The sequence below is a fragment of the Mirounga angustirostris genome, unplaced genomic scaffold, assembly GCF_029215605.1.
Source record: "Mirounga angustirostris isolate CCGP_5_RB_7025 unplaced genomic scaffold, mMirAng1.0.hap1 SCAF_13, whole genome shotgun sequence".
NCBI lineage: Eukaryota > Metazoa > Chordata > Mammalia > Carnivora > Phocidae > Mirounga > Mirounga angustirostris.
Genome location: NW_026991721.1, coordinates 106,357,647 through 106,376,930, shown reverse-complemented (window position 1 = coordinate 106,376,930; position 19,284 = coordinate 106,357,647). Strand labels below are relative to the sequence as shown.

Here is a 19,284-nt window from a genome sequence, read left to right as displayed (position 1 = left end):
CAGATGCTGTGAGGTCTGTTTGGACCCAAACCTTTGGCACAAGGGGAGGTGGAAATAGAGACTGGCAGTGTGGTTGTGATGACCACGTGTCAGTGAGTTCACTAGGGTTACGCATTGGCCTCGTACCACTGTGTATTTACTTAAACTACCTTCCAAAACTCCCAAGACAGTTTGGAACATAACTAGAATGATCAATCCATGGCAGACCGGATAAGATCTACTGAATAAATGGAATAACACCAGAAGATGTTAGTATCTAAACACAGTAGTTATCATCCTGTAAGAGATTACACTCTTACTGTTTTCCAGAGTTTAAGGGTTTTATTCTGTTTTGATAGATGCCTGGTTAAGATCGTAACAAACAAGGGTTCTTCCTGTGTTTACAGGAAAACAGCATAAACACCCATCTTTATCACAGCCTGTAGCTTTAATTTGGAAAGTGGAGAAAATAATTTTGTGAGGGATGCTGCTCTGTGGGCCTTTTACATTTTTGCTTGCCTCTTCTCTGCCCTGAAGGATTCCATGTCATAAGTATTTTAGGTGAGTGCACACTACTCTCTCTTTCTCACTTCACTGGGTATCTATTAGCTCTTTTCTTGTGAATTTTAGAAAAAGATATTTAAGAGATACATTTATATCAATTCTAACTTAGGGAAGATTTGAACTATAACTCATTTAAAAATTTTGTCTACTTGTAAATTTTTTTTTTTTACGTAGGCTCCACGCCCTGAGTGGAGCCCAACACAGGGCTTGAACTCATGACCCTGAGATCAAGACCTGAGCTGAGATCAAGGGTCAGACACTTAACCGATTGAACCACCCAGGTGCCCTCACTTGTAACATATCTTAAAATGCCCCCAAACAAAACCTTACGAGGCCAGTTCAGAAATAGATGATCAGAGTATGAAATTAAAACTAACATTTTATCCCTGATATATTCTAAAGAGATTATTTTTCTGTAGCCTCATATTAAACTTGATGATTTATGTTAATTGCTGTGTACACTTTTTACCTGAAACATGTTAGTTGAAGCATTTCAAATACTTCATTTTGTGAATATTATATTACCTATATTATATCTGTTTTCACTCAATTATTTAGGAAATAAATGGTATATAGAATCAGTGTCCGCATGCCCATTAGGTCTAAAAAAAATTGGTTCAGATAGGAACTATAGATTGTATATTATACATAATATAATGTATATTATAGGAGTTAGCATATTTTAAACAGTCAAAATGGCTGTTCAGCTACAATGGTAAGTTTGAGAGTGAGTTGTGTTCTTCCGTATTAAGCATATGTTGCCTGCATGTTACTATAATTGGGGAAAGGCAGGTTGTTTTTAAAAGAACAGGGGAAAAAAGATTTAAAGGGAATTCTTAGTTTCTTAAGAAGCAGTCTTCTTTGTAGCACCTGGACTGCAAATTATTGTTTCTTGTGTAAAAAACATGAGAACAAGGTAGATTTATTCTTATTAGATCCAAGAGACTATTTTTTAAAAGATTTATTTATTTATATTTAGAGACAGAGCTTGAATGGGAGGGGCAGTGGGAGAGAGAGAATCCCAAGCAGACTCCCTGCTGAGCACAGAGCCTGATGCGGGGCTCAGTCTCACAACCCTGAGATCATGACCTGAGCCAGAACCAAAAACCAGATGTTCAACTGACTTTGCCACCCAGGCACCTCTAGATCCAAGAGACTGTTAAAGACACGCAGTTGTCAGAATGAGGCTAATACTACCTATTGGGCCAGATGTTACTATAGCCAGAGTTCAGCCCCAAGAAGTGTGTGACCAGTAGTGTCTTTAGCCCTGTCGCTATACAGAGTCTAAGATATGCCCTTAGAGGGAGAAGAGCATTAGAGCAGTACAACCCTCAAAAGTGGATTCAGAGAGCATCCCACGTTGGAAAAGGCCATGATGCAGCTGAATTCAGTACAGATGAACATTAACATGGGGTGCAAAGTAGAACACATCATGGAAGAGTCAAAACTCTTTTTTTTTTTTTTAAAGATTTTATTTATTTATTTGAGAGAGAGAGAATGAGAGAGCACATGAGAGGGGGGAGGGTCAGAGGGAGAAGCAGACCCCCCACCGAGCAGGGAGCCCAATGCAGGACTCGATCCCGGGACTCCAGGATCATGACCTGAGCAGATGGCAGTCGCTCAACCAACTGAGCCACCCAGGCGCCCGAGTCAAAACTCTTCTGATCCAACATCAAACAGTACTCCTATTCAGCACTGTGATTTTGTTCACAGATGTTTAAATTTAGAAGCATAATTTAAAAAAAAAAAAATAGCAATAGTAGAATTGTATCAACAACAACAGCAAGAGTTAAGGTGCTGATAATTAATGTACAGGAGACAAATCAGAATTCGTTTAAAGAAGTGCTGGGACCAGCATATTACTAAAGAAATTACTGATGAGAACATGAGCTGCTTAGTGGAAATCAGTGTGGAATGAATGGAGCTGAGGAGCATAGTCAGGACCCAGTCTGAAGTTATTGCCCTTGGGCACGCATGATCCCTAGAATTTACCAGTTATCACAGATCATCAGAGGTCCTAACCTGTAGTCAGTGAACTACAGCTGGTGGACCAAACTTGGCAGACAGCCTTTTACTGCAAGTACGCACAGCCACACTCCCTCATTATGCGTCCTCTGTGGCTGCTTTCAGCCTGTCATGGCAGAGCTGGATAGTTGCCACAGAGACTGGATGGCCTGCAAAGTCTAAAATATTTACCACCTGACCCTTTGCAGATGCTTGCCAACCCCTGACTTAGAACCTTCGTTGAAAATTGATTACTTCGATAGAAAAATCTTACATAAACTAGATATTTAAATTTGTTCTGTGTATGCTTTTATTGCTAAGTAAACCAAATTTGCAGAATACAAAAATATCTCTGAAAAATTATTCAGAAAAGTAACTCAGTAAATATTCGTCAAGTTGATTTCAGGATCTATGCAAGAATGTGAATATGAGTACCATGGAAATAGTATTATAAATTCATAATATCATGGACATAGATGCTTTCTCCTGGTATATTACATTCCTGAACTAACAAAGTCTTAGTTTTCATATATTTCACAATAATGATGAAATATTACTTTCAGTTACTGGATAAATAGAACCGAAGCCTTTGTTTTTAAAGAATGATATTTCTCTCTCTTGAGGATACCCTAGAATCATAGGCCTGATCAAAGCCTCTGACCAAAGTATCAAACGAGGGGCACCTGGGTGGCTCAGTCGCTGGGCATCTGCCTTTGGCTCAGGTCATGATCCCGGGGTCCTGGGATCGAGCCCCGCATTGGGCTCCCCGCTTGGCGGGGGGACTGCTTCTCCCTCTCCCACTCCCCCTGCTTGTGTTCCCTCTCTTGCTGCGTCTCTCTCTCTCTGTCAAATAAATAAATAAAAATCTTAAAAAAAAAAAAAGTATCAAACAAGGGATTTTGCTAAATGCCAATTGTTCATTTGCCTTTATGTATAAGATGTATCTATGGAGGGGCGCCTGGGTGGCTCAGTTGGTTAAGCGACTGCCTTCGGCTGAGGTCATGATCCTGGAGTCCCTGGATCGAGTCCCGCATCGGGCTCCCTGCTCAGCAGGGAGTCTGCTTCTCCCTCTGACCCTCCTCCCTCTCATACTCTCTGTCTCTCATTCTCTCTCTCTCAAATAAATAAATAAAATCTTAAAAAAAAAAAAAAAGATGTATCTATGGAAAAACAAAACAATTTCCCAAGCATTTAGAAGTTTTAACTATTTATATATATGCATATATTAACATTAACACAGGGTCTACTGCTTATATATATGTATATATATGCATGTATATATAAACACTAAAATATATATATATGTAGTAATTGAAGTAAAACTACAGAAAATGAATTTTCATTTACCTCACATCATAGTTTTTTGTTTTAATGCCACCTTATAATTTATGTTAACTAGGTAATAGATAAGGACTTTGGAAATTAATCTTGGAACCATTGCAATGTAGTAACAGCACTTTTAACTTGAATTTAGACTTATTTCCAAAATCCTAATTAGGTCTGTGTATATGGCTTAATTTTGTTTGATAACTTGCATACTTACTCAAATAAAAAGTACATCAAAGACAGAGTCACTGTCATCTCTAAGCTGGATTATCATAGCCTCTTTAATATTAAATGTATAATATGTAAATATTAAACAACACACTACTGCACAAGCAATGGACCAAATAAAAAATAAAATGGCAAATCAAGTATGTCACAAAGTAAAAGAAAACAATATTCCACAGCCTATGGGATGCAGCAAAAGCAGATGTTAGAGTGAAATTTATGCTTTGAAGCTCATGTTAAGAAAAAAAGTGCAAATGAACAACTTAACATTACACCACAAGGAGCTAGAAAAAGAAGAAACTTAGCTGAAATTTAGTGAAGGAAAAAAATAATAAATAAAAGTCAGATAAATAAAGTAGAGACCAAAATAAACAATAACATAACATTGAAAGTAATGACCAGTTTTTCTAAAAAAACAAACAAAATTGGCAGTGCTCTAACTACATTAACTAAGAATAAACAGAGAGAAGCCAAAAAAGCAAAATGAGAAATGGAAAACAGTGCAACAGACAACCACAGAAATACAGAGTGTGATAATAGATTACTATAAACAGTTATATACTAACAAATCAGATAACTTAGAAAAAGAAAAGATAGTTCCTAAAACTGCACAAGTTACCATGCTTGAATTGTGAATCCAAGAAATAGGAAATCTTAGACCAATAAGAAGAATGAAAGGTGAATTAGGAATTGGAAATCTCCTAGCACAGAAAATCCCAAGACCACATGGTTTCATTGGTGAATTCTACCAAACATAAAAAAATAATGACAATCTTTATCAAAATCTTACAAATAATGGAATAGAGGGAACACATTCAAAATCATTCCATGAGGCCAGTGTTACCCTGATACCAAAGGAGGACAAAAACAATACAAGAACAAAAAAGTCTAGTTTGTCTGTTTCCTTCCCCAGATTAGGGAAGTTTTCTGCTATTATTTCCTCACATAAACCTTCTGCCCCCTTTTCTCTCTCTTCTTCTTAACACCAACTCTTCATAACACCAACGTTATGATGTTTGATGGAGTCATTGAGTCCTCCAAGTGTATTCTCATGTTCCATAATTCTTTTTTTTTTTTAATATTTTATTTATTAGAGAAAGCACGATCCAGGGAAGGGGATGGGCAGGGGCAGAGGAAGAGGGAGAAGCAGACCCCTCACTGAGCAGGGAGCCCACTGCGGGACTCAATCCCAGGACCCTGAGATCATGACCCGAGCTGAAGGCAGACGCTTGATCGACTGAGCCACCCAGGCTCCCCACCATAATTCTTCTTTCTCTTTTGTTCATTGTCATTATGTTCCATTACTTTGTCTTCTGGATCACTAATTCGTTCCTCTGCTGCTTCTAGCCTGCCGTTCTTTGCATCAAGCCTGTTTCCATGATCAGTTAGTGCATTCTTCATCTCTGACTGATTCTTTTTATTCTCTTATCTCTGCGGTAAGGGCCTCCCTGAAGTCTTCCATTCATTTCTCAAGCCCAGCGAGTATCCTCACAATTGTTGCTTTAAATTCTCCATCAGGCATGTTACTTATATCAGTTTGGCTTAGATCTTTGCCTGTGGCTTTGTCCTTTTCTTTGATTTGGGAGAAATTCCTCTGTCTTGGCATCTTGCCTGTGTCTCTTCCTTCTCTCTGTGTTAGAAAAGCTTGTTATATGACCTATCCTGAGAGTATGAAGAAGAGGTCTGCAGTGCCCAGGGCCTGGTGCTTCAGGGAGTGTCTCAGATGTGTGCTGTATGCACTCTGCTGCTGTGGTTTGGCTGCTCTGTCCTTTGGGCCAGTGGTCTGCAGGGGCTCTCCTTGCCCTCTGTGGACAGTGTTTGGTCCCTGGCCTGAATGTGGCAAGTTTTAATGAGGTGTGCGCTGGTCTGCTTGTGAAATGAGACCTGACACCAACTCCACCAGAACTGAGGCCTTGCAGAACTCCCTGGTTGGGAGACGTGGTGTGGGCAGGGGTTTCCATTTGTCTTCTGGGGAGGGACCTGCTGCTCTGGGCCTGAGCAAGCCTGACAGAGGAGGGCCTTCCCGGCAGAGCGCAGGGGTGTGGGACCTGGTATAAGCAGGTTAGGCGGCCAGTGTGGGCGCTGTGCTGTTTACTGCAGGTGTCTAGTGTCCCAAACATTTCTCAGATTGCTGTTTCTACACTGTCTGCCCTTGGGTTGTTTGCCTGCTTCCTCTCCGGCAATAGGGCAGTGCCCTCCATGTTCTATCCCAGCCAAACCCAGACCTTTAAAACTCCAGGCTTTGAGCCCCACTGGTTGCAAGAACTCACGAAATTCAGCCCCTCTCATTTTCCAAGCCAATGGCTTGGGGGAAACATTCTCCTTGTGCATTCCTCTGTGTGCTCCTCTCTCTCCCCCTTCTTGGCAACCAGGGCTCCCTCCCCTCCACAGCACCCACAGTCCCATTCTGCCCTTAGCCAGGTCTCCTCACTTCCTACCTTCTTTGATGTGGCCTCTTCTCTCCATTTAGTTGTGGAGTTTATTCTGTCAGTCTTCAAGCCGATTTCTGGGGTATTTAGGTTGATTTGATAGTTATCTCGTTGTGTTCATCGGACAAGAGGAGCCTACTCTGCCACCATCTTTTATATTGTCTACCATAGCCTCTTAACTGATTTCTGTGCTCCCATCCTTTCCCTAGTCTGTGTTTTTCAAATGCAATAACCAGAGTGAACCTTTTAAAACCAGCAGATCACATCCCTCTGCCCACAGCTATCTAATGTCTTCCAAATCACAGAGTTTCACATCAAAGTTCTCATGATGTCATGCCAGGCACATCCCTCAGGGCCTTTATACATGCCCTTTTTTCTACGAGGAATACTCTTTTTGCAGATGTAAGAAGACCTCACCCCTCTTATCCTTTAAGTCTTCACTGAATGTCACCTTCTCAGTGAGACCCTCTCTGACCACTTCCATCCTCCATGCTAATATCCCCATTCTCCTTTTCTGCTTTAATTTTCCCTACAGCAAATACCACCGCCCTACATTCTATACATTTTACTTAACATAGGCTCCATTACAACAGGGCATTTTGTTTATTTATTCACTGCTGTACTGCCAGGGTCTTCACATAGATGTACCGCACATATGCATCAAATTAAATTTGATAAATGAATTTAAAAATTGGCAAGAATAATAATGAAAACAATAAAGGACTGGAGCTTACATAATAATCTAATAGCTATCATGGGAGAGGGTAGTCTGGAGTTCCTTAGGCCCAGGAATGAATGACCAGGAATACCTGGCACCTCGGATATGTATGGGATTCATGGAGTAGCTGACATTCCCGTCACTCACTAAGTTGTTTATACTTGAACTAGTGCTTTTTAAAAATAATTTTACCACTTAACAAGTGTTGACTGTATATGTAAGAAGTGTTGTGGTAGGCTCTTAAAATTCTAGAAGAAGGGGGAAAAACACTAACATATTTTGTTCTAATTTTACCAGGGTTAAGCGTAAGTCCAAGGTGTTTTTAATGACCTTTGTGCATTTCTTCAGATAAGAAGCATATGCCACAAAAAATGCAAATGGAAAAAGAAAACTATGAACAAGGAGAAAAGCTCATAGATTGTAGATAATATGAAAAAGTTGTTTTCAAGTTGTACCTGAGGTTCTTCAAGAATTTATAATCTAATAATAATAGCAAGGATTTCTATAGTGCTTACCATGGACAGGCATGGTTCTAAAAGCTTTATATATATAAACTCACTTCATCTTCACAGCGTTTCTGAGGTATGTGATATTATTTCCATTTTATAGATGAGAAAATTGAGGTCTTACAGAGGTTTACTAACTTGTCCAAGATTATACAGCAAGTGATAGATCCAAGCTTCAAGCCCAGGCAGTTTAATTTCAAAATCTGTGCTTGTCACTACTATATGACGCTGCCAGTGAGGACCTCCACCTTTAATTTGAATCAGAGGTAGCCAAAGTACCTTGAGTACACAAGTGCTGGACACTTGGCATATATCACTCTGAGGTACTGGGCAATCCCAGCAGTTCCTGAAAGGCTCAAAAAAAGAACCAGTCCCAGATCCAAATATCTCCGCTTTAGAAATTTATTTCAGCATGGACATCTGAGTCCTGCAGCTGCTGTGTTTGGTCTTTTGTGCGATCACAGGTGTTGGCTGTCCTGCTAGAGCACATAATGGAGGATGACAAGGCAAGCACAGTGGGCACTGCCAGCCCCAGGAGGTGATGCCAAGTTTAATACTGAAAGTCAAACATATGCACGTGCCAACTTCCTTATAAATGCATTTTTATTGGAGAAAAACAAAGTTGTCTTCTAAAAACCATCATCTGTGGATGGATAAAGGATATGTTGGCATAACAAACAGTAGCATTAGGAGGCTTAAAAAATAAAATTTGACTTAAAAACTGGAGTTAAGAGTGATGAAATCAGACAGTTATGTCAAGGAATGACCACTTGAATACCAAGTAAACAATAATCAAAATCCACCTAGTTCAGTTATAGGGTCTCAGAGTGCTTAGGTTTTCATGTAAAAATTTTTTCATAAAAAAGAAAAGCAAAGAAAGAAACTACACCCAGAACCTTAAAAAAAAAATAAGAATACACCTGGCACTTTCTGTGAATAGATGCTTCGGTGACCATAATATGTGATATTTTGGTGAAAGGGGCCTAGAGCCTTCCTTATGTGAGTTGAGTCATTCAAGTGAATTAAACAAATGCTGTGGATGATCAGCTACATGCACCATGCAAGATGAATATGTGCACAAACTATAGATTTTGATAGCAAAGAGAAAACAGAACACAGATCACTGTAATGGAAAGTGCACTCGGTAAGTAACATAAGAGAATCACCAAGACAATGTTGGCATTCAAGGGAAGAAGACCCTGTATTAGATTTGGGACCAAGGTGGGCCCTAAGTAGAAGGTAGGATTTGAACTGGTGTCTAAGAAGTTAATATAGGCTTTCAACCAGAAGAGAAGGAAGGCATTCCAGGGAGAGGAAATTGAGTGATAAAGGGGAAGACATGGATAGCTAAGTTTCAACATGATTAGCGAGTATAATTTTTCTGGAGTATAAGCTCAGTAACCTGAGAAGCTTAGAGTCTAGTAAGGGAGCTATGAGCCCAGGGACAAGAACTAGCTCTTGTTCTGACTCATGTAGCAGGTGTTTGGTTAATGTTAGGTGAAAGGGTATGACAGGTAGGTGAATTGTTAGGTGGAACAAAATGTATAATGGTATGTGTGCAGACAGCCCTTACATAGTGTGGACCATGCTCTGAGGGAGGCGCACCAAAGACGGCAGAGGCAGGTCATTTTGTCTAAATAGAGTCCAGAGAGGTTTCAGGGTGGTTGACACTGGAGCTGAGTAGATCTTAAAGACAAGGAGGTTTCCAGATGAAGTGGGGAAGAAGCATGTTTCTTTTAAGGAACAGTGTGTACAAGAGTATGATCTGTCATGCAAATGGTAAGTAACTCGGTGTGGCTCCAGAAGAGGGTCAGCGGGAGACGACTGGCAGAGAGAAGCGTGCTTGGGATGTATGAGAACAGATAGTGCCCCCTGCAGACACCCTACCAGAGGTCCTGAATCCTGTGTCCTCGGTAGAGGGGAGCCAGCACTTACTGTAAAGGAGAGTAGTAGCATGTGAAAAGTCTGTGCTTCAGAAATGTAACACTGAGGCAAAGTGGAGAATGACCTGGGGGTGGTGAGAAGCTGCAGGCAAGAAAAACCAACCAGGAAAATTACAGTGTGACACGAAAACAAGTGAAGATACTAAAACATATATCCATAAATGCTAAAAAGATGTCAAGTACATGAATCACCAGAGTAGGCTGACTTTAGTCGAAGTTTATTCTGTGAGATTTGGAGCCAGATTTTATTTTAAAAGATTTTCACCCCGTTTTAACTTAAAAGTAACAAAAACAAGATATAGATTACTACTTTATCTCATGGATTCCTACTATGTATTAGAATATGTAAAAAAGATTCTGGTGATAATATCAATATATACATTTTCTTTATGTCATAATACATCATTTATGTTACTAATGTGGTGTATCTACATGATACATATTTATTGCATGGTTGATAAAGTGCTCTAGTTTGCTCTAGCCTTGTAATGCGTCTAGTATCTCAATGCAGGGAGAGTCTAATCTGTGATGACACCATGCTTACATCCTAATGTCCCCTCTTTAAAGGTACTTGATCAAATTTTCTCAGCTCCTTCCCCCATCTGCCCAAAATTCATCTTAAATATTTTAGTACATGGCTTAAAAATATTCTCCATTTTAGGGCGCCTGGGTGGCTCAGTTGGTTAAGCGACTGCCTTCGGCTCAGGTCATGATCCTGGAGTCCCGGGATCGAGTCCCGCATCGGGCTCCCTGCTCGGCGGGGAGTCTCCTTCTCCCTCTGACCCTTCTCTCTCTCATGTGTTCTCTCTCATTCTCTCTGTCTCAAATAAATAAATAAAATCTTTAAAAAAAAAAAATATTCTCCATTTTAAAATTAGTTTTTAAATAAATCCAGTTATCCCATTTTTTCCTATTTCCAGGATTCCAACTAGTCCTGGAGAAAGACATAAAATGGGGTTACTTCATTCCATTGCAAACTGACCTAGGCCCTCCCTGTGCTGAGCAGTTCTTCTCCTTATCCCTATTAAATCCCTATTACTTTCCCTAAAACTCTTATTCCAAATGTTTTTCCAATTTTCAGAAATATCAAGATGGACTTTTCTTCTCCCTGATTCTCTGGAGATCAAGATGCTTTTATTGAGGCCAGTTAACATGAGCTCTCTCAATTTTCTATCAACATTGAAATGATCTGGATACTCGTTAATTTCCTCTGTGTTCTCTCTACCTTCAAGAAATCATCCTTGCCTTTATTCAGGGCTAAGCCTGTACATGAGCCCATGTTTTCCCTCATACTTGAAGATGTTTCTCTTCCATTATCTACACTCCTTCTTTGACCATTAATTCTCTCTCTCTCTGTCTATACACATGACCATAGTTTCCCCAAACTATAAACAAACACTCACTACCCTTTATAATCTGAACTGTCCTGAGCCCCTGTGCAAAGTGTCTCTTCATCACGTTCTTTGGAACATAGTCCACAAAGTTCTCCCTACGTCTTCATTCCTCAACTGTTTGCGGTTTGGGATCTGCCTACCCCTACCCTACGCTACAGAATTTAACCTTTGCAGAAGTTAAACTTAAGCTCTCCAAACCCAAAGATGTTCCTGATAGTTCTTACTCTTAAATGCTTCCTTTTGTTTATCCTCTTAAATCTGGTACCTGACACTATTTTGCACTATTTTTTGAAACACTGTTCTCATCATCATCTTCAATACTGTGTATTGTCTGCCTTACGTTCCTCCTCCACCTGCAGTCCTTGCTACTCAGCTCTGCTCTCCCAGCGTTCTCTCTGGAGCCCATGCTGATTCTGCCTGTGGCTCTATCGTCTTGATCCGAATGATTCCCAGGTCCCTGTCTCAGTATGAGCTCATGCTAAAGCTTCCGTCCCTGCTGTCCAACAAGTTCCTCTAAGAAGGTATAATTAACGTTTTTAAATAAAGCCGATACTGATTTAAATAGCGTGTATATGTTAGCTAATTCTTAGGACCGGGGCACTGATATATTTAGAGTAGAAGTTCATGACGAATGCACTTGTTTCAGAAAAAAAGTGGGTATGACACATGGAATAACAAACACACGTAAATTTGTGTAAAATATATATGGGTCTTGTATTATTTTTATTCTTAAACTTTCTTACAAGTTAAAATTATTTCCAAAAAATATTGTAAAAAATATGTGGGATGTAACTAAAGTTGTACTGAGAGGAAATTTCATAGCTATGAAGACATTTATCATAAAATAAAAGAAGTAAATACAAATAATCTTTCAACTTGAGAGAGAGAGAGAGGAAGACACATTCATTATAGGGCTAAATTAAACATTCAGGAAAAATTAAATAATGCAGGCAAGGTTAAAAGTGGATATACATGACTAACAAAGCTGCAAGGACTTCTCACTTAGCTGTTCATTACTAAATAGGTCCCCCTTATCTCCTCCACCTCCCCTACTCTTCCTTCTTCTCATCCTTTTTTTTCTTCTCTGGTTAACTTTCTGCTTTAAACGTGTTCTTCTCCAAGTTTGCTATTGAAATTGCACCTTCTTTGGAGTGCAAGGTATTAAAAGATACCTAATGGAGAGACATGACCTAGTTTGGAAATTGAGAAAGTCTCTTCTGAGGCAGTGCCATGGGAACCACCATTTAAAGGATAAGTAAAGATTCTCAAGGCAAAAGTGCAGGAAAGGTAGAGGAGACGCAGGGATAAAGGTTTAACAAGAAAAAAGAAAAATGCACATTCTTAAGAAAGTAAATTAAGTCCAAAGTAGGTGGAACAGAGGGAGAAAGAAGAGATAAATCTAAAAGAAAAATAGCAGTGGTCCAAAAAAAAGTAAGCTGTGTAACCATTTAGGAAAGCAACAAAGAAATAACAGGTATATATTGATTTCATATAAAGCAAGTAATTATACTAAAAAAATTAACCAATATTATAATAATTGAATTCATAATTAAATTCAAACCACGATGTTTAAACCATAAAATAGTACATTAAATGAATATATAATAAAAAAGCTATCAAAATAAAGAAAAAATTTTAAATATTACTCTTGGTTTTTACAGACAGTAAAAAAATATAGGGAGGATTTGAATAATATATTTAATGTGTTTAAGAAACAAAATTAATTACAAGAGAAAATAGATATTCTTTTATTTTCTTTTATGAATTTTTTGTGGAACATTTATGAAAATAGGCTCTAAAGTCCATATATGCAATGAAAACTAGTAGATTCAAAAAAATTAAAATTAAGGAAAGCCATATTTGCTATTATAGAGGATAAATAAATATATAGAAGAAGTAAAAACTTAATACAAATCAAAATTTATATAAATTTATAAAATAAAAATATGGAAAAAGAACTTGTGGCAAAGAGGAAATAAAACAATGTCAGGCTATTAAAAATAATGAAGAGAGGGGCACCTGGGTGGCTCAGTTGGTTAAGCATCTGACTTTGGCTCCGGTTATGATCTCAGGGTCCTGGGAAGGAGCCCAGCATCTGCATCAGGCTCCGTGCTCAGCAGGGAGTCTGCTGCTGCTTCTCCCTTTGCTCCTCCCCCTGCTGTGTGCTCGCTCGCTCTCTCTCTCAAATAAATAAAATAAAATCTCTTTAAAAAAAATAAAAATAATGAAAAGAAAACAAACAATAAAACCTCAAAGATGAACCAGAGCTATACTGAGATGTAAATTAATAGCCTTTAATACTTTATTAAATAGTAAAAGATTAAAATAATGTGACCACATACACAACCTATTACATATACAATAAAAATGGTACTGAAGAGAAACTGGAAACATAACATACCAAAGATAAAAGCAGAAACTGAAGAAATAGAAAAGCATAAAACTGTTAATTTCAAGAACTGGTTTCTTCAAAAAGACAAATATGTTTTAACTCTTATCTGGAGATAGTATTAATGTTCGAGGTTAATGAAAAAATTTAATATGCGTTGGATGATAGAAGAGAAGTTGGCAGAGTGGAACCACACTGCTTGAAGCTCTGGATTGCATTCTGCCACCAACTCGTCCAATTGACAAGCCCTTGCGTCTGCGTCTCCAGGACGTCTACAAAATTGGTGGTATTGGTACTGTCCCTGTGGGCCGAGTCGAGACTGGTGTTCTTAAACCTGGCATGGTGGTCACCTTTGCTCCAGTCAATGTTACAACTGAAGTAAAGTCCGTTGAAATGCACCATGAAGCTTTGAGTGAGGCTCTTCCTGGGGACAATGTGGGCTTCAATGTGAAGAACGTATCTGTCAAAGATGTTCGTCGTGGCAATGTGGCTGGTGACAGCAAAAATGACCCACCAATGGAAGCAGCTGGCTTCACAGCTCAGGTGATTATCCTGAACCATCCAGGCCAAATCAGTGCTGGATATGCCCCTGTGCTGGATTGTCACACAGCTCACATTGCTTGCAAGTTTGCTGAGCTGAAGGAGAAGATAGATCGTCGTTCTGGAAAAAAGCTGGAAGATGGTCCCAAGTTCTTGAAATCTGGTGATGCTGCCATTGTTGATATGGTTCCTGGCAAGCCTATGTGTGTTGAGAGCTTCTCTGACTATCCTCCTCTGGGCCGTTTTGCTGTTCGTGACATGAGACAGACGGTTGCTGTGGGTGTCATCAAAGCAGTGGACAAGAAAGCAGCTGGAGCTGGCAAGGTCACCAAGTCTGCCCAGAAAGCTCAGAAGGCTAAATGAATATTATCCCCAATACCTGCCAGCCCAGTCTTAATCAGTGGTGGAAGAACGGTCTCAGAACTGTTTGTGTCAATTGGCCATTTAAGTTTAATAGTAAAAGGCTGGTTAATGATAACAATGCATCGTAAAACCTTCAGAAGGAAAGGAGAATGTTTTGTGGACCATTTGTTTTTTTGTGTGTGTGTGGCTGTTTTAAGTTATTAGTTTTTAAAATCAGTACTTTTTAATGGAAACAACTTGACCAAAAATCTGTCATAGAATTTTGAGACCCATTAAAACAAAAGTTTAATGAGAAAAAAAAAAGAGAAGTTGGCAGAAAGCAGATGCCTCCTTACCAGATCTGAAAATTTGTAAGACTCAGATATTCAGAATACACACATCCTGAGCCAAAATACATAGACATAGAAATAAGTGAGAATATTTGTCTGGTCAACAAATATATGGATAATTTTCAACTTCACATTAAATTAAATTGAGATACCACACACATCAAATTGGAAAAGATCTTCTGCTGATAAATATATCTAGCTTTAACGAGTGTTTAGGAAATAAGCTCTCCTAACTACTGTCCCTGGTAGTAATATCCATGCCAATTTTCTTGAGAAAATTTGGCAGTAGAGATCAAAACCTATACTCAGAACTTCACTTGTCGGAATTTTCCTAAGGAAATAATCCGAAATTTGTATGAAGACTAATACCAATACTAAAAATGGAATAGAAATAAGGTAAATGTTTATAATTATTTAATAAGAAAATTGGGTATTCTTTATTGAATCTTAGAGTGCATGCCGAGTGAGCATTTTATGAATAGTATTTCACAGTTCTTTCATAAAATTATTATTTTTCCCATTTAAGGATGAAGAAACAGATTTAGAGAGGCCAAGAATGAATCAGTGATCCAAAAATTGTTTAATCTGACAATGAAATCTCAATCACAATGTTAAGATATTCATCATTGCTTATAACAGCAAGAGAAATATAAATATACATCACCAGGATTTCAAAAGTCCTATCGAATCCATATACTATGTAGAAATGAATAACCATATTTTAGGAATATATCAAACTTGTCTCAACATTAACAAGAAGAAAAATTAGTGGGAAAACCAGTATATTCTTTGTGAGATAGATGATAGATAGATGATAGATAGATAGATAGATATAGATGAATGATAGATAGATAGATATAGATGAATGATAGATAGATAATAGGTTGATCTATACACCAGATAGCCTACAACTGAATTCTAGGTCTACCACTAACCTCATAGGGTTGTGGAAATTCAGTGAGATAATTTATGTAAACTGCTTAACAGAATGCCAGACACATAGTAAAGTTCAAAAAACATACACATCTCAGATGTCAGCTATGCTGTCCCTGGTCTCTGAAGACTAGGTCAGGCTGCTTGTTTTGGAAAGTCTCAATGATTTTCAAACAGATCCCAGGACCTTAAGAATTTCCTGACTCCTGCATCCAACATGCTATCCTTTCCCAAGTGGCAGAGGGCCAGATGGGAAACTTCTCTCACAAAACATTTGTGAGTGGACTTGAACGAAATACTTGGGGTTGTGGGAGAGGTAACACCAAGTACCACCACTTTAAAATAAAAATTATCACTAATCTCAAGTCATATTTTAGACATACCTATAGCACGATTTCCTACTACCACCACACTAGCAGGAGGTGGTCCTGGCCCTGCATCCACATGGTACCTGTCCCATCCAAGGAGAACAGTGGGACCCCTCTTGGCGGCTTTAGTGCCAGCCAGCAGCTAGCGTGTAAGCACACACCCACCACACACGATGTGAGATATGGAAATCAGGTACCAAGCATCGTTAGTGGTACTTGTTTTTGGAATTGAGGTTATAGATGATTTTAATTTTTTCTTTATACTTTATTTTGTAATTGTTCTTCAATGAACAGACAGTGCTTATAGAATTTGAAAAATAATGTTCTTTTTAAAGATTTTATTTATTTGAGAGAGAGAGAGCGTGCACAAGCAGGGAGAGTGGCAGGCAGAGAGAGAAGCAGACTCCCCACTGAGCAGGGAGCCCGATGCGGAACTCGATCCCAGGACCCTGAGATCATGACCTGAGCCGAAGGCAGACGCTTAACCAACTGAGCCACTCAGGCGCCCAGCAATGTTTTAAAATAAAGAGAGATGGTACATGATAAATTTAAGGAAATATTTTTTCGGAGTACATGTTTTGTTTTTAATTGCCACTTTGTTATATGCTACAGTTAGCTAGAACTTCTTATTTACATGGAGTAATTTATGAAGTAATCCGATACTGGCAGGCAAATGACAATATAAAAGTGTTTCGCTCCCCATGGAGATGAAACATTCTATTAAATTCATATGTCTTGCCTTTCATTCTCTTATTTAAATAAAAGCTATATTCATCTGATTAAAATAAGTCCCCATTCATTTTAATACATAACCATTCAGGAATATCTTTAAAGTTATTTCAACGGTGCCCAAAATAACACATTATTCAAATAATATCTTTTAGATTTTTTTAAGATCCCAGATATCATCAGGATGAAGTCTGCATTCACGGGAGTATGAGAGCAGAGCTGGGAAAGCTCACTTTCTAGAACGTGTTCCCCAAAGTCCAGTAACAGCCACTTACAGCCTCGGTTCAGTCACAGGAATAACGGACTGTACAGCAACAGTCCCAAAAGCATGACTTGTTCTCACTGTTCACGTGAAAGTAATAGAAAGTGATAACAGCTGGTAGACAGGTGTTCCGTAGGTCCGAGGTCAGGAATGCCAAAGGCCTCAGGAAGGGACGGGAACCCAGAACTGAAAACCCACCAGGCTAGGCAGCATGACCCACTTGTGCTTCGTTCATATTTTCAGTCGAAGGTAGGTCAAAGACCGTCACGCCACAGATACCAATTCACGAGACTAAGCCAGACTGAACTAGGTTAGATCCTCTTAGTCTTTATTCCAAATTTATAGGAAAGAGAATTCATTTGGCCCAGATTTGGGAAGGAATTCCCTTTGTCCAAATAGCTAAATTCAGTAGTATCCTCATGTGTAATTTCCACTCATGCTTTTAATAGCCTTCTAGTTTTGGGTACCTGGCATCATTTCATTATAAATTCAGGGATTCTGTCTTATAGGTTTGATGTTCGGAAAATGGGATCATTGTGTGCAATGTGCAGATCCCTAAAAATACTTTTTTTTTTTTTTTTAAGATTTTATTTATTTATTTGAAGAGAGAGACACAGCGAGAGAGGGAACACAAGCAGGGGGAGTGGGAGAGGGAGAAGCAGGCTTCCCGCCGAGCAGGGAGCCCGATGCGGGGCTCGATCCCAGGACCCCGGGATCATGACCTGAGCCGAAGGCAGACGCTTAACGGCTGAGCCACCCATCTTTTGCAAAGATGCGTGCACATCTTTGACAAATGCCTTTCTGGTTTTATTAAGCAAATGCAAATAAAATCTTTAAAACACTAAGCAAAAGGGGAGATATTTAAGATACCAATCAAGCATAGGAAAACATTATTAAAAATCCCATCAATGTTACTGAATGTAGAGCTCAGCTCATGCTCTATTTATAAGATCATGGTAAGCCATCTATTTTTAAAAGAATAATATTCACATTTACATGCAGTAGCTCACATTTACAGATTTTGCATTTAAATCCGGTCATAATTTGAAAGCTATAGAATGTCTCCTTTCAGTGTGGCTTCAGCCAACTCAAGTGGTTTCTCAAAGCCACGTGAGCACTAGGAGAATGGCGCTGCCCAGCTGTGTCTGGTTCCTGGGTCTGCCCTCGCTGCATGCTACAGTGGCCTCCTCCATGTGGCATTCCCCCTTGCTGTGAAAGCCTTCTAGGTTTCGATACTTAAAATTTCATTATTGGGAATATACACTTTACCACCTACCAAGAACAGAGGGGGGAAGAAGCCACGTTTGTAGAATACCTTTAGGATTGAGCTGAGACAGAGGCTTTATTGTTTGAAGAAGGGAAAACAACAGACTGGAGTAACAAACATGAAATATTCCGGGATCCATTAATAGGTATCCAACTAATAGGTATCCAACTCCGGGATCCAACTAATAGGGTATCCATTAATCTGAGAGATTATTAGACCGAAGTAATGATCTGATTTCTAGGTCAGTTTCAAATTTGATCCTATATTCAAGTAGCTGGTACCTACTTGAATCTTTATTTGTACTGATTTCATTCTAGGAATTTTAAAGTTGGCCTTTGGCTCTCCTGAGCGTAGGATCGCAAGGACCCTGGCAGGGAGCTCTCCCCTGTGGGTCCCTGGTTCTGCCGATGCCTTTACTCTTCTCTCCTGAGCTTTTTTCTTCCACAGTTGGAGTCTGAATTTTGTTTTTATAAGAGATGAAGTTTCTGGATAAACAAATTGCATACCTAATTTTATTTTGTTTTATAATTTTTGGGGTACCTCTCATTTTATATTGGTGATTATTTTGTTGCTCATGGAAAGTAAAAGTCGGTAACTCTATATAGAATTAGTGTTAGTTCCTAGAGGAAAAAAACCAACTGTTTTCTTATTGGTATTCTTTTCATTTACAGCTGTGTTTAATTCAACTCTCAGTTCTTTTAAAAATCACTTATAATCCCCACAGGAATCCGATAGGCAATAACACACAGAGGAATTTCTTACCTTTGAAGTTCTAGTGAACTCAAGGATAAATTTTACCCAGATGGCCTAGAAAAAAAGGCTAGAAAAAGAATCCACCCCCCCCCAAAAAAGAAAGGCATTTATTTATTATTGCAGATTTATTTAACAACTAACAAAAGGATATTAGGCTCTTCAAGAAATTTTTGCTTAAAGATTCAGAGGAGACAGGTACCCTTTTGTTAGTTGGAAAATAAACAAATCTGAAGCAAAAGATGATGCCCAGGAAAACTCAGTGT

At 38.9% G+C, this 19,284-nt stretch overlaps 2 protein-coding genes across 3 annotated transcripts in view; both read left to right on the top strand.

Annotated features, from left to right (window-relative positions):
• GRIA4 (glutamate ionotropic receptor AMPA type subunit 4) overlaps window positions 1-19,284 on the top strand; it is a 366,854-nt gene that overhangs the window by 148,882 nt on the left and 198,688 nt on the right. The window lies entirely within an intron of this gene.
• LOC135362433 (elongation factor 1-alpha 1-like) lies at window positions 13,667-14,683 on the top strand. Its single transcript, XM_064577519.1, has one exon. It carries the CDS (start codon window positions 13,817-13,819, stop codon window positions 14,378-14,380), a length of 564 nt encoding a protein of 187 aa, XP_064433589.1. The 5' UTR covers window positions 13,667-13,816; the 3' UTR covers window positions 14,381-14,683.

Coding starts and splice junctions, on each gene's coding strand:
- LOC135362433 (XM_064577519.1), top strand. CDS start 13,817: ATGGTGGTCACCTTTGCTCCAGTCAATGTTACAACTGAAGTAAAGTCC.